The sequence below is a fragment of the Columba livia genome, chromosome 1 (genome assembly GCF_036013475.1).
Source record: "Columba livia isolate bColLiv1 breed racing homer chromosome 1, bColLiv1.pat.W.v2, whole genome shotgun sequence".
In the NCBI taxonomy this organism is placed as follows: Eukaryota; Metazoa; Chordata; class Aves; order Columbiformes; family Columbidae; genus Columba; species Columba livia.
Genome location: NC_088602.1, coordinates 114,436,707 through 114,456,590, shown reverse-complemented (window position 1 = coordinate 114,456,590; position 19,884 = coordinate 114,436,707). Strand labels below are relative to the sequence as shown.

The following is a 19,884-nucleotide window of genomic DNA, read 5'->3' as shown; positions in this document are numbered from 1 at the left end:
TAATTAATTATTCTGTGGTCTCATTTCTAGAGAACTCTATGCTTTCCTGTCTGTGGGAGGATAGTGTGCTTCCCTGGAAGTGCCTGTCTGTTCCTGCCTTCCCTGTCCTGTGATACTTGAGCAAAACAGTAGCCATTTTTTGTTGACCCCTTTCTTGTTAAGTATTTTCAGATTCTCCAGTGTTCCTTCTATTCAAGAGTGCTTCCTGAAGGAATCAATTGCTATCTGCTTATTCTTAATCCAGGAAATAGCTAGTATTTTTAAACAGTAAAAATACTGACTGAAGTTGCACTGGTGCAGACCGTTCAGTTTCTGTGCACAGCAAATTAAGCTGAGAATGATGGATCTATAAATAAAGACCTTTGGTTCCCATGTTACAAAGCAGAATGTCACCTAAAAATTGCACTGCTGTACAATTATTTATTTTTGGAAAAAAGCATCTAGAGGCCTAAGACAGGAGTTTAGTGTCCGTTATGCCTTTTCATGTCATCACATTTAATAAGACAAGATGCTCTGTCTGCAGATGTTTGCAATGAAAGCATGTGGCAGAGGGCTATGTGTTAATACAACAAAGAGGGGAAGAGGGAAAAAGGTAAAAATGAAATTATTTTGATGAGCAAAATGAGAAGCAGACATGGCCCAGCAGTGTCTGGATATGGTCAAGAGGCAAAGGTACATTTTAGTAAGACTTAAAGGAGGTAGTGCAATGGCTTAGTAAATATTCATGCAAATCTTCTTAGCACTGTTTCTGTAAAACTGCAAGTACTTTTAAGTCTTCTGTGATGTAGTTAATCAGAATTCTTCCAAGGGAATTAAATGATCAGAATTATTTTATGAATATGTGTAGCATGAAAATTGCCATGTTTTGCTTCTTTTCATTTTGCTCAATTTTATTTTACTCTTTCAATATATTGCAGTTGCTATACAGAGCAAAATTGTACCAAAAGACTGATGTCCCATGGTGTAAATTAGAGTTCATAAGATTAGAGGCCTTTAAGTTTGTAATTTTATCACCAGCTGTTTTCTCTTTGTAAATTGCAGGTGAATCTGTCTGGAAAGTCTTCTTCTTCACTCCGAACTTCAGTCCTGAAAACTCCAATGGTTGCTATGATTCTCACGTTTGCTTCTGCCATGGAGGTTTCATCACACAACATGATCCCCCACTGCTCTTCGATCTTTCCAGAGACCCTGAAGAGAAAGTCCCACTGACTCCAGAAACAGAGAGCCGTTTCTATGATATCCTCAGGGTGATACACCTAGCAGTAGACAACCACACCAGATCCCTGCATGCTGTCCCTGACCAGCTGTCATGGGACAATCTTCTCTGGAAGCCGTGGCTCCAGCCATGCTGCTCATCTCTCCTTCAGTCTTGCTACTGTGACTACGACTCAGAAGGGAGCCTGCTGGAGGTACATTTGGGATAAACAAGCTGTGATTCCCTTGCAGAAACTGGAACAAGAGAGTGTGGGCAGCTGACTTGAACCACTGTGGTACTAGCCTTCAGAAGGTTTTGTTGTGTAGGAGGACCTGTCTTTAAATAATGCATCATTGCAGTAGGAGAGAATTTCAGTCAAGAAAATGTGCCAAAAGAAGGAGGGCAAGATGCACCTTTTCTGTCTTTATAAAACAAGAACCAGTATGAAGCACATGTTGCCATCCTCAGCTACAAATTGACAGGCTGTAGGCATTTTCTAGATGAGATAATTTTCTAGATCTTCAGCTTTCTTACACAGCAAGGATTTTACCTATATTTTCTGTCAAATACAACCACTAAATGTACACTTTCCTGTCATTTTCAGTAAAAATTATCCACAATCAGTAGGACATTGCACCAGGTAATTAAAAATAGAGAGATAATACTGTAGAGGTCCACCTGAAACTATAATTTAGTTACATAAAGAGCAGACTTATCAAATCGTCTCTGTCAACAAGCATCATGGATGTGATATAATAAACAGATTGCCAACAATATGAATTTTATGTGCCATAAAAATATAGAGAGCTTTGTAGTGGAAGACCTTGCATTCACATTAAAATGGTGCTCCCATAGCTAATGTCCTATTGCGTGGCATCAACCTTTGTTTAAGAAGGAAACCACTTCAAATGCACCAGTCATAAACCCAAAAACCCTACAAATCCTTCAGTCCCTGATATAGACACACGTCATAGCCCAGTTGATAAAATGGGCTCATAGCCCAGTTGATAAAATGAAAGATTTGGACCATACTTGATCTACCGTTTCCTGAGAATAAACTTGGGCTTGAACACTTAAAGCCAAAATAGCTGTCTCTGAGTTCTTAGCAAGGCCTTGGGAAATCTGCAGTACTTCAGGGCTAATTTCTGTATTCAGGAACATTTTCTTTCCACTCTGCAAGCAGGCAAATTATTTTCTTTGGCAGATTTTACCAGAGGAAAACATATCAGAAAAGAAGTAAAATGATTTGATGCCTGATAATAGAAGGTGACTTGCTCCTTATCAGAAAACACTAGTTAATTCCAAAATTATAACACATTAAAATCTGTTTGGTGGTATTAGCACTTCACTAGTGCAAAAGTGATCTGTGATGATAGTAATGCAGTTGCTTCAGTCAGCCAACATTAAGGTTGTGACCTGGTTCTTGGGAACTATTGAAGCCTGTCCTATAAAAATATATTGTGATATATGGTATATTTCTCTGTCTGTAAAACTTAGGCTTTATTTGATTTTTGTGCCACAGTTTCATTCAAAATTTCATTCTCAGCAATATCCAGATATCTGTCCTGGGAAATGTTGTACTCTTTCCTTGAAGTTGTATGTTTGATGTTTCACCTTGTGTTCATGATTGTGTATCTTAAGTACGTGCTCTGCAAGCTCTCTGTAGGTAGCAAAGTCCTGTGTGTGCTGATAAAGTTAGTCTGTTTGGGTATTTCCCTGATAACTACTCAAGATGGTTTGTATCATACCTGGAAAGCAGTCAGATGTCTATTCATGTGGCATAATTCCTTCTTTGCTTTATTTAACCACTGAATGTACTACATACACAAATTTAGGAAGAAGGATGCCTGCAGTTTGAATACAAGTACTCTTCTGCAGTGCTCAGTATCTGCCTCTTGACATCACGTCAGGATCCAGATATCCCAAATTTTTGTTCCTTACCATGTGTCCCAAGAACCTTTTGTGGCATGGCGCTGGTTCCTGTGTTCCTCCCCCTGCAGTGGGTGGGATGACTGGGCTGTGACCAGGGAGCCTCTGCCCCAGCACTGAGCACCACGGCAAGGGGGGATGCTCTCTCCAACTCCTGCAGCTCTCATGGATCTCAATTTATATTCTCAAGGACATCCACATCTACTTCTTTTCACTGCGAAGTTGCTATGTTGCTATTATTTCTTTCTGCAGGTGCAAGAATTGTTTGTTCTGTTAGGCACAGCAGCTGTTCTGTGCTGCCTGACTGAGGTATCAAAAATCATAATTTTTCTACTGCTCTGATTTTTTCTTGCCTCCTTGGCTTTTGGTGCCATCTCTCTAATCTCCTTTTTTAAAAGGTCCACATTCCTCAAATTTTTTCCACATATTTCTTTGCCACTCAGTCCTCCCATTTGCTCATAATGATTGTGATGGCTATTTTGCTTTAATCAATCAGAAAATGAAAAGTGGTCTTTGTGAAAAGATTTGAATTTTGGGGCTCCTTGACTCTGCTAACCTCCTACTTATTTAAGGTCTGGCAAGGATTAACTTTTCATTACAAAAGCTAAGAATTAAAAACACACCCAAGACACCCTGAATAATAAAAGTTATTTCTTGCTTGTGGCACAAGCTTCATATTTTCCAAAACACAATTTAGTACAACATTTAATACAACATTTTGACTTAAGCAGTAAAATCTGAAATCCGTGTTTACAATTGTTCCTTTAAGAAAGATTGTATTAAACTAGGTCAGTATTTTTCATACTCTAGGTAAATGCTATTTCATTTAATGCCTAAAATAAACCTTCCTTGTATTGCAAATGTATTATACCTTTCAGTACTGTACCTTCTGTTCTGGAGATGGCATGTCAGATCATGGTAACTAAAGTAGTCTTGTTTACCTGAAAAATAAACTAAGAAGCACAATCTACCATTTTTGTAATGGCACTGCCTGATCTAACAAAGAAAAGTTTTGTTTCTCACAACAGGTTATTGATGGGATATATGTGATTCACAATTTATTAATGAGGAAAGCTCAAGGAGAATGTGCTGCTCCGGTACTTTGAGACTGACTTTCAATCTATCATTTAACGAGCACCTGTATTGTAACATGGTGTCTGTTTGTAGAATATGTCAATTTAAACTGGGAGTTAAGCTTCAGAGGAAAGTGTATTTCTCTACAGTATTATTTAACAGCATCACATCCTAGTTTGTCACAAAGTCCCTGTATAGCCCAGAGCAAGTCATTTAACTTTGGTTTTTACTTCCTCCTCTGTGCCCAAAGAAGAGTAACAGTATTTCTCTAAGTGTTGGGAATACTGAAAGAACAAAAAAATGCTGAAAGTGTTAAGTCACACTTTCTAGTCAATAAGGCACCTTATCTACAGAAGGTACAGTTTAAGAGCTGGAAAACTAGGATGTGGATGATCCTCCTGTGCTAGAATGTGTAAGATAACCTTAACGTCAGGTTTGCAGATGGATTCTGTGCTTACTGTTTAGCACATGTGGGATCAGATCCTGGATGACAGAGAACAGATGGCTAAAAAAGATGCACGCTGGGGATTCAGAGAAAGATATTAGTCATATTTTTTCTAATTACGTGTTATTTTCTCTCAGTTATTTTTCTTTTTTTTTATTTTCTTTTTCTTTCTTTTTTTTTTTTTTTTTAAAGCAGAGATAGGAGGCTACGCGGAATTGTTTAAATAATATTTGCCTCTTGGTGACCAGATGTCACAGGTTCCTGGCTCTTAAAATTGGAGGTGTCCTGACTTGCCTTGAATTACTGTGTCTGAGAAGGGAAAAAAAAAAAAAAAAAAAAAAGGAAATATGAGCCTTTAGAGATAGGGGTCAGCTCAATGAAATCCAACCAAAAGTTTGCAGAGAACTAAGTGAACATGGTCTGTATCCTTGGCAGCTCAGTGAGAGTAACCACTTGCCAGCAACAGCTTATTTCACATTGTAGCAATGTTAAGATCAGGGTGTTCGGATGTGTGGACAATGTAGAAAATTTCACGTAAGATGTCAGCTGATATAGAAACAAACGGATAATAAAGAAAAAAAGGACAAACATAGCTACAAAAATTGTATGTTCTAATAGCGCACATATGTTAAAACATTGGTGGTTTTGACTCAGGACATGTTAGTTCTGTGCATAAAACAGAACTTTTCATCTTCTCTTTCATTTATTTTTCCTCTGGCATTGCCTGTGCAGCATCTGAAATATCCTCTGAGGAGCTCACTTTTGAGAGGAGGCCACCCTGCCCAAGTACACTACAAGCACAGTGTCCGGCCATGTGGGCAGGAGGAAAGGCTGGCATAGAAAACAGCACTGGTTACCACCAGGGAGCAAATAGTTTCCGGGGGTTACGTCCTGAAGACAGAGGCCCACGTGTTGCTGGTTTCTCTGGGTATGTTGGGGACTGCAGGAGACCAGGAGGAATGAGAACGCATCTGTGGCCAGCGGGACTGCAGTGTGTTCTGCAGCAGTGTCCTTCAGTGTCAGGCTGTCAGGTGGAAATTTGCTGGGGACCCACAGGAGGCAGGACCCCTTGCCTCTGAGTAAACACACCAAGCAGAGAGTCATCGTTCAGGAGGTGACAGATCTTAATCTGAAGCTCTGGGTCTCAGACAACAACAGTCATGCATTTTGCTCCCTGGGAAGACCAGAAGACCTGAGCCACGCTCTAGGAACTTCCAGTTTTATAGGCTGCTAAAACTGCAAATAATTTAGGGAGTCCTGGAAACACCCTGACAAATCACATAGCTTTTCCAAAATGTTTTTATATTCTTGGTACCTTTTATGTACATGAAAACCAATAAGAATCTGCCTAAACCTTCACCTGTACAGCAAAGAAAGGATGTTGCAAATTGTTCTTAAGAACACCCATGAGAGCTTTAACCTGCTAGTTCAGTACCAAGAGTTCTGAGCTTGTGCCAACAAAAGGTTCAGCAGCTGACGGTTTCTTATGCATATGGAAAGATGCTGAGCTCCAGATTCCTGCTGAAGCTTACACTATGCTGGGTAGTAAGATAAAAACTGGCTTCATTATCCTCACATCTCTAATTGTACTGTCAAAGTTACGAAACATTGCAGACCTTGCAGGATGTGGATTATAGGCTTTGCAATGCTTATACAGCATCTCTGGAATACTTAAAAAAACATTCCTTTAATATAAAGCATGCTAGATTCCCTATGTAGATGAATGTTAATCTTATCTATAAAAGAATGGTGCCACAGGTATTTTTGTTGAAGAAGAAAACTTTATTTGACAATAACAGATTCAGCGTATATGGTCAGCTCACAAAAAACTCCTCCAACGTTATTTAGTATACAGTTATCAAATAATAAAACCTTTTAATGCAGATAATATTTTATTGTACCTGTTTTATGTGAAAAATAATTGCAATTATAAAGCAGAACTCTTCATTGTGATACTTAAGATAATTTAATATGAAGTTGGGTACCAATATTTATTACAGAAGACTAGACCAAATCATCTCAGGAGCATCATGGACTCAAGTTGGGCTGCAAGAGAATAACTTTGTTTTAATATGGTCTTCATTGCTCACAAATGAAAAAAGAAGCTATGAAGAAAACAAAACAAAACAAAACACAACTTTAAAAATGGTTTGCCTGTGCTGATTGTAATAAAAAGTATGCTAGAAGTTTGTACTATGTGTGAGAACTTCTTTTCAATTTTTTGTTATCTTTTATGTTATACCTCCTCCTGCCAAACAGGCATTATATTCAGGTTTAGGAAAATGTGCTGACTGGTTTGTAACTGTCAACCTTACACTGTCATATGCAGTGCATTGGGAAGTAATTGATTAATGCCACTGTCTGGATAACTGTTTAAGGAGATTGTTAGAATAGGAATTTTAGATTCTAACACCTCCCTGTCTAATACACATAAAAAGCACAATCATTCAGTGATATGTCATCACTCATCGAGCATTTAAAAAGCATATTAATCTGCAAAAGGAACTGCTTCATGGCCCATCTTCTCCCTTATGACACTTACTAAAAATAAAAGGAAATCCTCTCTGATACTAAGGTTTATGCTACTGAATGATGAACCTCTTTGATTACCTTTCAACAAAATTCAGTCACAAGAGGCCATCCCCAGCAGCTAGATGGCATTCTGCTGTTTCTGGAAATTGAAATCAAGCAGCTGCATTAATGTACACTAAATGAATGCTGCAGACATTTAGTTTTGTCCCTTGGTTTTTAAGCACTCAGTACCAGACTATACAGAGGGATACCGTCTTCACATTGTAAGCCTATGCTCAGTTTTAGGTGTCTCCTGTGTTTCTCCTTTTTGCTTTCCAGACACATTTTGGGGAATGCAGTTTCACTTTTAAAAATTGGCTTGGCAGATTTGCCTAAGACTGTTTTATGAAAATGTAAACCTTTTTTTTTTACATGTAAGGTTGTTATACAATGAGATGAATGAATCAAGGTGATCATCCATTAAGATCCAGACTCTGGCCTTCACAGATTAAAGCCAGGACCCAGATCTTAATGGATGATCACCTTGATCTAATGGTATACAAAGAAAAGATTTGCATCCATAGAACTGTCTTAGGTAAACCCATAGAAAGGCAGCAATGTTGTAGGAGCCTCTTGAGGAATTGTTTCTGTTCAAGCCAAAGTTCCTCTTAAGTCTTAAAAGCAATGGAAAGTGGGGCAGAATTTTTGTTCTTCATTGAAATCTTGCTATCAGTATATCTCTGCTCATCAGAGACTTGTAAGGCACCAACCCTCTAACATAAGCTGTGGCTTAAACTTTTATCCAAATGATTCTCAGGGTACTGAACATTCAGCTTTCCTGAAAGAAGCCTGTGTAGTTACACCAGACTGACAAAGCCAAAGGAATACATAGTCAGGAAAGAGGTAGAATAAGGAAGCCTAGGGGACACAGGGTGTTTACAGACTGGGGTCTTGGGCATGCTTTCCATCTTCTGACAGTGGCTATGGGTCCCAGCCACAATCTCATTCCATACTGGCTGGTCTTGCTCTGTTAGAGGAGAAAGTACAGAGTCCATGGACTTCTATTTTTTTTTAAATTATTATTATTATTATTATTTTTCGTAAAGAAGGCTGTGAAGTCCATCAGAGCATGCACAAGCTAGTTTAGAGTAGACAAGAATGTAATCAGGAGGTTGAGAGATGAAATCAAGATCTAGGAAAGTAGAGAGTCTGGGAGTGAAAACAGTTGCTCTTCACCTCGAGGCTGAAACTATGCCACTGAGTAGTAAACAATTTTAAATCCAGGGAATCAGGAAAAGGGTGATATTCCCTAGTGGTAAGGACACTCACCTGGCTGGTGATGACAGCTTTGCTATGAAATTTCAAGACCGATGAAATATTTTCCATCACATGAGGTACACAGATTGCCTCTGGAGCAGAGAGGGATATACCTTGCAGCTTCAAAGTCACTTTCTGTCTCTGTTACTCACTCCCTGACATGGTGAGTCTGGGAGTCTTCCCTTCAGAGCGGCAAAGCTTGTAGACGAAGGGCAGAAACTGCATTGTGCTTCTCCTTGCCCACCCTCCTCTCACATCCAGCCAGTTGCATCAGGATGCTTTGTTTTAACTGCATGTGCCATCTAGAAAAATGTTGTGGAGGGAAGGCTTGAAAGAATTATCTATCTTCTTTGATCCCAGGGTTTGAAAGAAATCTGTGTTTGTGCAGGAAGAACCTCATTCTTGCATTGCCAGGAGTTCTCGGAAAGTAGAATCAGAGTCCTTAGATGTTGTAGGGAAGATGTATTCCCTTGCTCCAGAAGGATTTACAAATGAATCACTATAGGTTGAAGTATAGTTGTAGGTCTGAGATTTACCTTATTTAAGTTCATATACCTACAATGAAGATATCTAGAGCTGAGCTCACCTCCATTTCTACCCAGGAGAGTGAAAAAGAAGATGTGTCTAGCCCAGCTTGTATTGCTATGTGAAGATTATATCAGTCATGCCTATGAATGTTTGTTGTGTTGGGTTTTTTTTGCTTTGTCATAGATTAAAAAAAAAAAAAAAAGGCACAGGATAGCCATTATAAACAACATAAATCTCAAGTCATCTGTGTTTAGGGAGTTGAATCTCACTTCTGTCTCCTGGAATTTTATTTTTTAATTTTTTAATTTTTTTTGTGCAAGTGAGGAATGTATGAAATTTAAATCCTTTCAATGGTACCCAAATGGATATTTTTGCAAGCGAATTTTTTCAACTAAATGCCCAAGTTTCACTTAAAGCACATTTTTAAAGGCTAAGCTTCTTTGTTTGCTTGTTTGTTTGCCTGGGGTTCTTTTGGCTTTGACCTTCAGCTCTTTTTGTCTCTACCATGCTCTGCAAGAAATATCCTACTGAAAGTATTTAAAAGAAATGTGATCATTATACAGGTCAAGCAATTTGTTTTTAAGGTCATATTAATTATTTTGTAGGCCAACATTTTAATTATTTTACTAGAGTGAGATATTTCGATTAGAATAGGGTTTTGCCAACAGTAAATTAAGATCTTTTCCAATTTACATTTTCTGTTAACATCAATTATGATTGTGTTGAAAGAACTTGAGTCAAAGGATACTGCTTAATGTCTGGAAAAAAGTAATGACATTTAATATACAGCTGTCAGTCACTACTATTGCAAATGTTTACCTGCTGTGTTAAAAAGTTTACCTTCTTATGTACATATCATACACTTTCCATCTTCTTGTATGTTCAGAAATACTTCTTTGTAAAGCAAACAAATTAACTGCTCTGAATTATGCATGAAAAGTTATTTTAGGGCTCCATCTGCTAAACATTTTTTAGTTTGTTTCTTAAGTTAAAAATGTTTACCCTGCATTATATTGGGTATGAAAATAGTTGCAGCACCTTAAAGGATTTTATTTCTTAATATTCTGTATTATCACATGACTACATATCTAGTAAGAATACAAGCAGAAAGATCCTAGTTCAGCAAGGCATTTGAACACAGGCTTGCAATTTAGCTGCGTTCATCATCCCACTATGTTCAGGAACTTTGCTGAGTGAGACCTTTCATCAACAGAAGATGCACAGACTGAGTCATGTATAATGCTTTATTCTTACAGTCAATATCTTTAATCTACTATAAACCAAAAATCTTGCATATGTTTTAAATTCCAGGTGTTTCCAACCTTTCCCATTCTGTAATTTTAAGCTGTGTCCATCAGATGTTAGCAAGCTCACCTCCAGCCTTGCTCTTTGTTGGAAATACAATGCAAGCTAATTTTTTTTTCTGGGTTCAACAGCCAATTACTTCTGTTACCAGGATACTGTTTACCATAAAGATCATGACGTAGAATGTACTCTCTGAAAAAAAAGATAATAAAAAGCTAACAGAACAAAGAAAAGCTTTCAGAGGGGATAAATCCAAAGGCACTGAGGGTCAACTACCAGCCAGTTATAAAATGTAGCTTTTCACATGGGTCACAAGAAGCAACACTGAATCTGTTAGATTCCACTTTTAAAAATAAAGGAAAAAAAATATTTAAGTGAGGGATGAAAGAAGCATTTTCCACACAAAGTTCGAAATGAGCTAAGCCATCACATTGCCTTATGTCTCCATAGAAATAAAATGCTGTTGCCAGGGCAGGAAATAAACTGAAAGACAGAAAACCTCGATGCAAGCATGAAGTATATGAATTAGAAGAGTAAGCAGAGAGAGATAAGAAAAAAAAAATACACATCAGCCCTGCTGACCTTCACAAGCAGAACAGAGAGAAAAATATGAAATTAAAAAATCTGGACCAGAATAAGAAAACATGTTCACAGTTGTTGCTGTGGTAGTTCATTAAAGAGAAACATTTCTCACTGAAATGAGTAGGGAAAGGTGTATGTCTCGCTTATCCTATAATGTTATACTTGGATGGGAAATGTAGACACCTATGAAGCACTATTATTGGGTACGCAGTGCAGTAAGTCCCTCTAAATGCCTATTTTTCATACATATATTAAGTACAGAAATGTAGATGCCTTTGAAGGACATATTTGTGTTAATTGCAAGCAATGAAGAAAAACACATAGTTTCACCCTCCAGATGTTCTGAAACAGGAGTTTTCAAGGCTAATTTTAAAGGAAGAAGCGATCCAGAAGTAGTAGGTTTGAAGCTATTGGACATTTGGGACGGAGGGTATCCTCCAGCATCATCAACAGTGTTCATGGTAAGTCTTTTCTTATTCCCTGAATAAAATTGAAAAAAGATTTAAGTGTGATTTCACCAGATTATTTTGGTCAATGTTATAATCCAAATAACTAGACAGACAAAATAAATTTTGGGGAAGATAAAACATGGTGATTTAAGAAACATAATAACTGGCTGTAGGGATGAAGCAATTATACTTCACCTACATTAAAAATATTTTATATTTGGACAAGTCTCTTGTTTTAATTTGTTTCTATTTTTTCTGAGTGAAAGACATTAACAGGAACCAACTCAGATTTGTTGGACTAATGCTCTGATGATGGACTCAAAATGTAATATAAACACTTTTTACATTTTGTTTAAAACACATCTATGATTAGGGACATGTAAGTTTGTTTTGGTATGAATCACTGCATTCCCATTTCTCTCCTCACTTCAACTCTGTCCTTTACTTTCTTCCATTAGTGTAACAACATGATCCTAACTACTGTCAAATCACATGTCAAATATAATACCAAATATAATGCCAAATATAATGCCAAATTAAATGTTAAGACTAATAATTACTTCGACTACCACTTCTAGTAATAAAGGCTCTTAAAATGTAGCTTCAAAAAGGAATAATAAATAACACCACTTAGCAGCATAAATTCTGCTGTCAGTTCTGTGCTGACAAGGTTAAACTGCAAACCAGCAGCTGGGTAAGCTCAGTAAAAAAGCTCATTCTATCCACGTTAGCTACACTGGAATCTGAAGTACAGCCATATCCAAAACTGAAGTAATTTGATGTTAGCAAAATATCTGACTCAGACTTATTGCACACACTTTTCCTTTTGTATGAATACTATAACCATTCATCTTCCCACACATTTATGAATTATTGCTGCTGTCTTTACTATAGAGAACACATAATGTAGCAAGATACAATATGTTCAAGAAACAATATGGTGCAGATTTCCTCTGATGGAAAAGAGTCATAACTGTCTAAAAGGCCTGTCATCCAGGTTAATTGTTTCTTTTTCTAGAGGTTCCTAATTCACAGAAGAACACAATTCAGAAATTAGCAAGGGATCCTCCAGAAAACAAGAAGAGAAGGAGATATTTTTTAAGGTTTTAATATGTGAATTTTTCTGGAACACAAAATAGTGAAAAAGAAAGAGCTCAGAGTTAAAGCAGAAGACTGTCCATTCTTTTGCATTATCAACTGTTGATCCAAATCCAAAGACTATTAATCTATGTAAGGACTGTCATATTATGAAGCCTACCCAATGTAACTGATTGTTTAGGGGAGATAATTTGCAATTTTTACCAGACTGTCTACAAGTTCCACTAATCACCTTAGATGAAAATCATGCCTAGTGGTCACAGATGAGTATGGTTCCTTTATCCATGTTTCAATATTAATTTACAATATTTTTGTGTAATTGAAATTACTTGAAATAAATGTGTGTCAAATAGTTTAGGAGTCAGTAACCTGATTTCAGCAGAAACATTAATTTCACTTTCACAGAAATGTCTATCTATATTTTTTCTATTTTTGTCCTGTGATATCAGTTTACAGTATATGACAACCATCATCTGTTCATAAATCCTGATTTTTGAAAGCCTAAAATATAGCAAACAAATAATTTACTCAAATTTTGTGTTAAAATATGAAAAAGGATTATTAAGATGTAAATGATTCATAGTTGACCAATTCACAAACACACACACATTGCTCATACTGAGTATATCATGTGGCATGAAGATACCATCATTTGAAAGGTGGTCATGATGCTTGCAGAAAGCACACTGCCAGTTCACTACATACCACATGACCTATAGGATTTCTGAGTATCTCTCTGTTTGACTGCTAATTCACATGAAAGAAAGCAATTTGGCTAAGTGTACCAAAAACCCCAACTTTTTTTTTTTTTTTTATTTGGGGCCATAATGCAATATCTAATTCCAGCTACTTCTGTGATCAATAATACCTGTGGTATGCCAATATACCAGAATCCTAAACTTCTACTATGGGCTGACAGTAATCCTAAAGCAGTTTTCAAATTCATATCTTTCATGTTCAGATTCTTACTCAGCCATGAACAATGCAGATGATTGATGTATCTTGAAGTAAAGAGCTTTTTTGTCACTGCCACTTTGATTGGCCAGAAATGCTTCTTGAGTGCAGTATATTAAAGGATTCTCAGCCTTCAAAGGAAAGTGTAGGGGGGGGGAGAGAATGGCGTGACAGAAAAGTTTTTTCATTTAAAAAATATCCATCAGGTTTTTGTCCTCTTTATGCCACTGTGATTTTGCTCATTTTCATCATCAACAAGAAGCAGCATTTTCTAAAGAAGAGATGAACACTGTTACCAAATTTAAGTGATTAACCAGAGATATTCAGGGTGGAAATTCAGGGGAGTAGGGGAATGAAGTCCAGGAGTGAAGTTTAATCGCACTTGGAAAGGCATATACATTGAATTAAGTGAATCTGCAGCTAAGCTCCCTTAACTGGTGGACAGTTCTAATAAAACACCCTTAAATAATTTTCATTTCATGTAAGCTCTCTCCTCTCCTCTCCTCTCCTCTCCTCTCCTCTCCTCTCCTCTCCTCTCCTCTCCTCTCCTCTCCTCTCCTCTCCTCTCCTCTCCTCTCCTCTCCTCTCCTCTCCTCTCCTCTCCTCTCCTCTCCTCTCCTCTCCTCTCCTCTCCTCTCCTCTCCTCTCCTCTCCTCTCCTCTCCTCTCCTCTCCTCTCCTCTCCTCTCCTCTCCTCTCCTCTCCTCTCCTCTCCTCTCCTCCTTTTTTTAACTATGCATAAATCAGGTGAAGTAATTGTAAACTGACAATTGTGTAATGATATTGATTGATTTTAAATCTTTCATTACACTGACATTACTCTACAAATAACTCCCAGACCTAAGAGAATGAAAGTAAGAAAGCTAAGGTGAGGGTAGCAAAGAGCATATGTGCAGGGGAGGGGGTTGGGTAGCCATGGTTAAGAGAGGTAGCACACAAGCTGCGTGAGGAGAAGACGTATCAGCTAAAGTGTTGAAAATGAGGAGAAGAAAGGCTTGAAGGTATGAGCCAAGCACCAGAACAAACCAGAGATACAAAGCCATAGTAGAAACAAAGGTATTCTTTTCACCAAACCAGAAAGCAGAGTAGTATCTTAGCCCTAAAAAGTAAAGTGAACATTTCCATCAGTCCTTTGAATTCCATTTCTTATAAATAGAATTGGACTACATGTTTTCCCTGGCTACATAGGCCTTTTATTGTTCAAGGGTGTATGATGGACACTAAACAGCAAAAATTTTGGAGGAAGGGCTTTAAAGCTTTCCATACAGTAAAGATTGTCAAATTCATTTAAACTAATTTATTATTAGGAGACCTTTGAAAGCGGGTACTGAAGTCATTGTGGGATGCTGCCTGTTCAACTACATTGTCCTTCTATTAGCAAGATTAAATAATACTGACAGTTTAAAAGCCTCAGTTTAACTTGCATAGATATATCTGGAGATCCATGCCAGACCTGAGCTCATTTAAGATGTTGCTTGACAACCTGATCCTTTGAGCTCAGTCTGTACTTGATCTTGCACCTCCAGTTGCCATGGCTCCCAGATGAAATGTAACTATTTTACTCTAAAGACACACCAACAACTAACATACTGCAAAAAGGTCTCCTCAGTTGTACTTTCAGTTGTGGAATACTGATGCACAAACTCTCTTCATGCACAAGCATGCACATCATTAAGTTTCCTTTATAAACCTTGAGAACATCTTTTGGAAAAAAAAAAAAAAAAAAAAAGAAAAAGAAAAAGAAAAGGAAAAGGATATAACTTGAATCTCTAAAACTCCATTAAAATGATTGGTATGATCTCTACCCTGTTAACCTTTATGATCTCATTTTCCACGATTGCTGTTAAATTGCTTCCTGGAAAGTACCAGAAGAGGTGACATTGACAATATGTTCTTCATTTTACCCACAGTATCAATGGGTAAAAATGATTCTTATAAGTCTTCATCAATAATTATGATCCCCTAAGAAAATAATGTGCCTATCTTTCTGTAAGATATAATAATGGTAAAGTAGATACCACTGTTACACAGAACAAAGTGCTTTTTGAAATATCATAAACAAAATACAACATAAAATAAAAAGACATTTTATGTGTTGGGAATCTAGGAACATAAATGGATTTTTAATGTAATCTGTTTTTCTTCATAAAAAAAAGGAATTTAAAGTGTAGCAGAAAAAGAGTTTTCTGTGAAAGGCTGGAGCTGCAGGAGGTGATTGAAAGCTTTGCAATGTCGTGTTGTACTTGTAAAGTCATGATTGCTAGTTATAGAATATACATTTTAAATTATTTTTCAGATGTTTACCACACTAGTTTGGATTCAAACTGTGAGATATGTAGTCATGGTGGCAAACACTTCACAGCAATCACAATATTTTCAAAGAACTGTCTGTAGTGAAGCAGAATATTCATCTGAAAGTGGGCAAGATATTAATATGGTACTAGCAGGTCATGTTGACTTGGTGAATTTTGTTTTTATTATGAAACATTTGGTTGTGTAATTCTAGAGGAAAATAGGATGAAATAAATCTGTTCAGATTCTTTTATAATATTAAATGAAATATTTTGACAAAATTATTTTTCTTTCTTGAGCTATTCCTTTGTGTTTTTCTTCCTTTTGCCTTCTCCTCCCTCTTTTTTGTTGAGCAATTTATTTCAGATTATGCAAATGTGGACTTTTTTTCCTTCTCTTCTCTTTCTTTTTTTTTTTTTTTCCTAAACAAACATGAACATTATATAATGTTTGGTTTTGGTTTTATTTTTTGTTTTGTTTTGTTTTGACAAAAAAAGCTATGTTACACTAGTGGAAAATATAAGAGCAATTTTGTTGGTAAGTCAATGTTGTCATTCCCCTATTTCCTGCAAGGCATTGCTCTTGTGTATGCCCTGAAAGCATTATTGCAAGTTAAAAGGAAGGATGTACGTTTGGTGCCTACAATCAGGGATAAAAACCCATATATCAACTCATAAGAAGAAGGGGATCATTTCTCAAATACTAAGTACGCCTAGCTATCTGTGACTTACCTCTGAGAGTTAGACACCACATGCTTTGCTACTAGATATAACATGTTGTGAAGCAACATTGTTTAAAAAGCATTTCTCAGCCTGTTTAGATTTTTTTTCTCCAAAGAATACAAAGTTTTGTCTCAACTAAAGGATGATGGTGGGTTTTTTTTTGCTATATTTATTACTGCTCTGTGAGTATTCCCTGTCCTGTGCCTCTCACGTTTAGAATCACATTGTGGATCCTGCTTTTTCTTTTTTAAAGTCTTTGAAGTATACATTATTTCAATGTTCGAGCCACATTATGATTTCAGTCAACATTTCAGTAGGGCACTCTGTTACTGCCAGAGAACAGATAGGTCCCATTCAGCTCGGTGTTAGATAACAGATACTTGAACGAGATTATAGAAGCACAGCAAAACCTTCTAGCTGAGAAATTAGTCTCTATCATACACAGTACTTTTAACACATCCATATCTTTGAATTTATAGGGTGCACAATGGCCTCTCACATAAAAGGTACAAGATAACAAGCAACTGTATTCTTCAGCCTAGAGGAGTTCATCAGATATAGTACTGATTCCTAATAAAGAGAAAGGACTGTGAGAGAAGTTTTTCTTGTTTTTATGAAGTTTTTTCCTTGAGTTGGAATGCAAGTCTTTTGGCTATAATACTGAAACCATACCGATGAAGTTCCTGGTTGAACTGTAAATATTCTGTATCACTATGGTACATCTGATCTTGTAAAAAACTTCTTAAATTCAATTGTTTATCAGTCTGCGTGAGTTCCTTGCATCCATTTCATTCTAATTTATTTATTTTTTTTTTTTAGCTGTTGATACTGTGTAAAACAGCTTATTATGTGTAATCTGCTGCGCACATCAATACGGATAAACTTAGCATTAATCTTCTGTGTTGTGTTGCAAGAGCTCTGACTCTCCTGCCTCCTCACCACAAGATTGTTTGCCATCAATCAAGCTATCACAACATTACCATTTATATTTTTTCCATTAATTCAGACCTGATGCACAGGGTCCCCTTATAAATGCAGTAGTAGGACATCTGGAACTGCCAACCCCAATGCCAGGGTTTCTCCAAAAAGACAGATCCTTTCCCAACCCAGTCATAAAGACTTAAAAAACAAACAAGCAAGGTAAAGTTGTAGGTTTAGGGGTTTAAGTACATTTTGTTTGTCTGTTTTTAAATAATAATTAAAAAAATATGCTCTGTTCTATCTGGGTCAACTGAATTCACCAGCTCTGTCATGTTTGTAACCAGGAACTTGAGGTGGGGCCATTTCTACAGCCTGAAAGTCCATCTTGCGGCTTCTAGTTCTTTCAGCCATCACCTACTTCCCCTGCTCTTCCTCCTTCAGTTTGTTTTTTTTGTTTGTTTGTTCATTTGTTGGTTTGGTTCCCCTTCTGCAAGGAGAAGATCACTTTCAGACATATTCCCCAACAGAGCTTTATTTCTGGGGGAACTTTGCTGTCCCCCTGTGACCCCAATACTGAAGTAGGCAGCTCCAGGGATTTCTGGCCCCTTCTTAAGTTTCTGGCTTTATCTGTGTTACCCCTCATGTGTTTCAAGTGAGACCCCACATGACAGAGCAGTGAAATGGGAGGGATGGAAGGGAAGAAGACAGCTTTCAAGGCAATGGGATTTTTCTGTTTTGTCCTACCAACACTCTGTAAAAGGTATCAGCTGATGCCTCTGACCCTCTCCCACACCTGTGCCTGTCCGCCACCTCATGTGTGGAGAAAGAATACTTTGCAAAAGATCTTTCATTGCTTGCGTATCATCTGCAGACAGGAGAGAGACCAAAATGTTTATTACTGGCATGGTCTTAAAGTAGTGGAGTTTGGAGTTTTACTGTCACAAGGAGCAGTCTGGCGGAAGGTAACCAAATTGTATTATTCCCTGTAATCACACCCCAATAACTGATGACTGGGAGGTGCCATGTTATACCAAGCAGACCTGGTGTATGTTCTAAGAGATATTTGTAGTGCTTTATAAAACTTTGATCCTATGGTTGAAGGAAGATCAGCCGAGTAAATGAAAGTATGAAAGGAACTCAAAAATGTGGACAAGGAAAGCACGAAGTGGCTTAAATATAAGCAAGAGGGAATAATGAAAGAGAACTTGCTGAGGAAGGCAGCAAAATGCTTCCTGAAACACGAGTTCAAAATGCTAGCTGTAACTTCTTCCCAAAGGAACAAAATTAATTCAGACAGTAAGGGAAGCAACCCCAGGCCTGTGGTGGGTCATGAACCCTATGCAGCAGCTAGGGGGTTTGTGAGAATGAGAACTTCAATTACTAATTGTTTCTTATTTCAGTGGGATGCACTCAGCCCATTACACTGTGACGACTATGATGTAACAGTCATAATTGCACTGGTGGCAAGCTTAAGATGGAAGGAAACTGCATTTTTTTATAAAATATGCCAGACAAAGAAAAATAATTTTCCATCTGTCTGAGGAGAGACCATTAGCCATTGAATGCAAATTTTATTGTAAGTTTGATCTCAGTGGGAACGATATACTTGTATGACAAAGTGATTTAACATATACAAAGTATTAAGACACCTTGTTTCAAATAAATGGAGGTGTGGAGCTTTTTCTTTCAGCTGCGTGGTTTGTCACTGGAAGTGTTGAAACTAAACAACTGAGTACACAACAACTACTAGGAATTTGTGTGCACAAGGTGCTAGTTTACTTATAAAATCAGAGCAAAATGAAAAGAGTTTAAAAAACCAGACTCTTGAATGGTAGCCTAGAAATGGATGGCAGACTACAGATGGGAGAGGATGCTGAAACAGAATGCTTGGATATTGCTACTGTTTCCAATACTTTTGTCCTATTTAAACACCTGTGTCATCTGTTTGCTGAACAGTAGGAGTTGACTGTGATGTTGGCAGCTCAAATTTCCAGTGGATAAAATAACCCATGAAATGTAAGATGAGTCTAAGTGAGCTAAAGTTTTATTATATTCAGAGAATAATTAACTGTATTTACCCACATACATGCTTCTGAAATGCTGTGCCAGTCAGCAAGCAAACAAAAAGCAAACAAACTCTCAGTCAGGGGTCACAGCCTACTAGATCCTGCTGCCCCTGGAGCTGAAGCTAACCGGAGGTCACTGCAGAGATGTTACATTTCTGCATTGCCACCTTTCCTTCTCTCCACAAAATCATTTACTTTTTTTGCAAGAATCTCCAAACACTTTCTAATAGTGAAGACTTGTTTGAATGTTGGTTTTTTTTTTGTTGTTTTGTTTTGGGTTTTTTTGTTTTGTTTTTTCCTAAAAAGAAAAAGAAAAGGAAAAAAAAAAAAAGAATTGATGCCATGTGGTGTTGATGTGGTGTTGCCTGCCACAGTTCTAGCTGGGAATTAGATGGTCTGACATCAGCAGTGAGTAACTGCTATGAGGAATGGTTGCATTAATGCTGTGGTGCCTCCATGTTTGTCTATCATTCTGTTATTTAAAAAAAGTAAATAAC

At 37.3% G+C, this 19,884-nt stretch overlaps 1 protein-coding gene across 28 annotated transcripts in view; it reads left to right on the top strand.

Annotated features, from left to right (window-relative positions):
* LOC102091366 (steroid sulfatase) overlaps positions 1 to 4,094 on the top strand; it is a 110,317-nt gene extending 106,223 nt beyond the window's left edge. For all 28 annotated transcript variants that reach the window (XM_065074007.1, XM_065073997.1, XM_065073940.1 and 25 more), the window contains one exon: positions 1,042 to 4,094. In XM_065074007.1, coding sequence (XP_064930079.1) covers positions 1,042 to 1,424 — 383 coding nt within the window. In that variant the 3' untranslated portion in view covers positions 1,425 to 4,094. The remainder of the gene's footprint in view (positions 1 to 1,041) is intronic.
* The last annotated feature ends 15,790 nt before the right edge of the window (positions 4,095 to 19,884 follow it).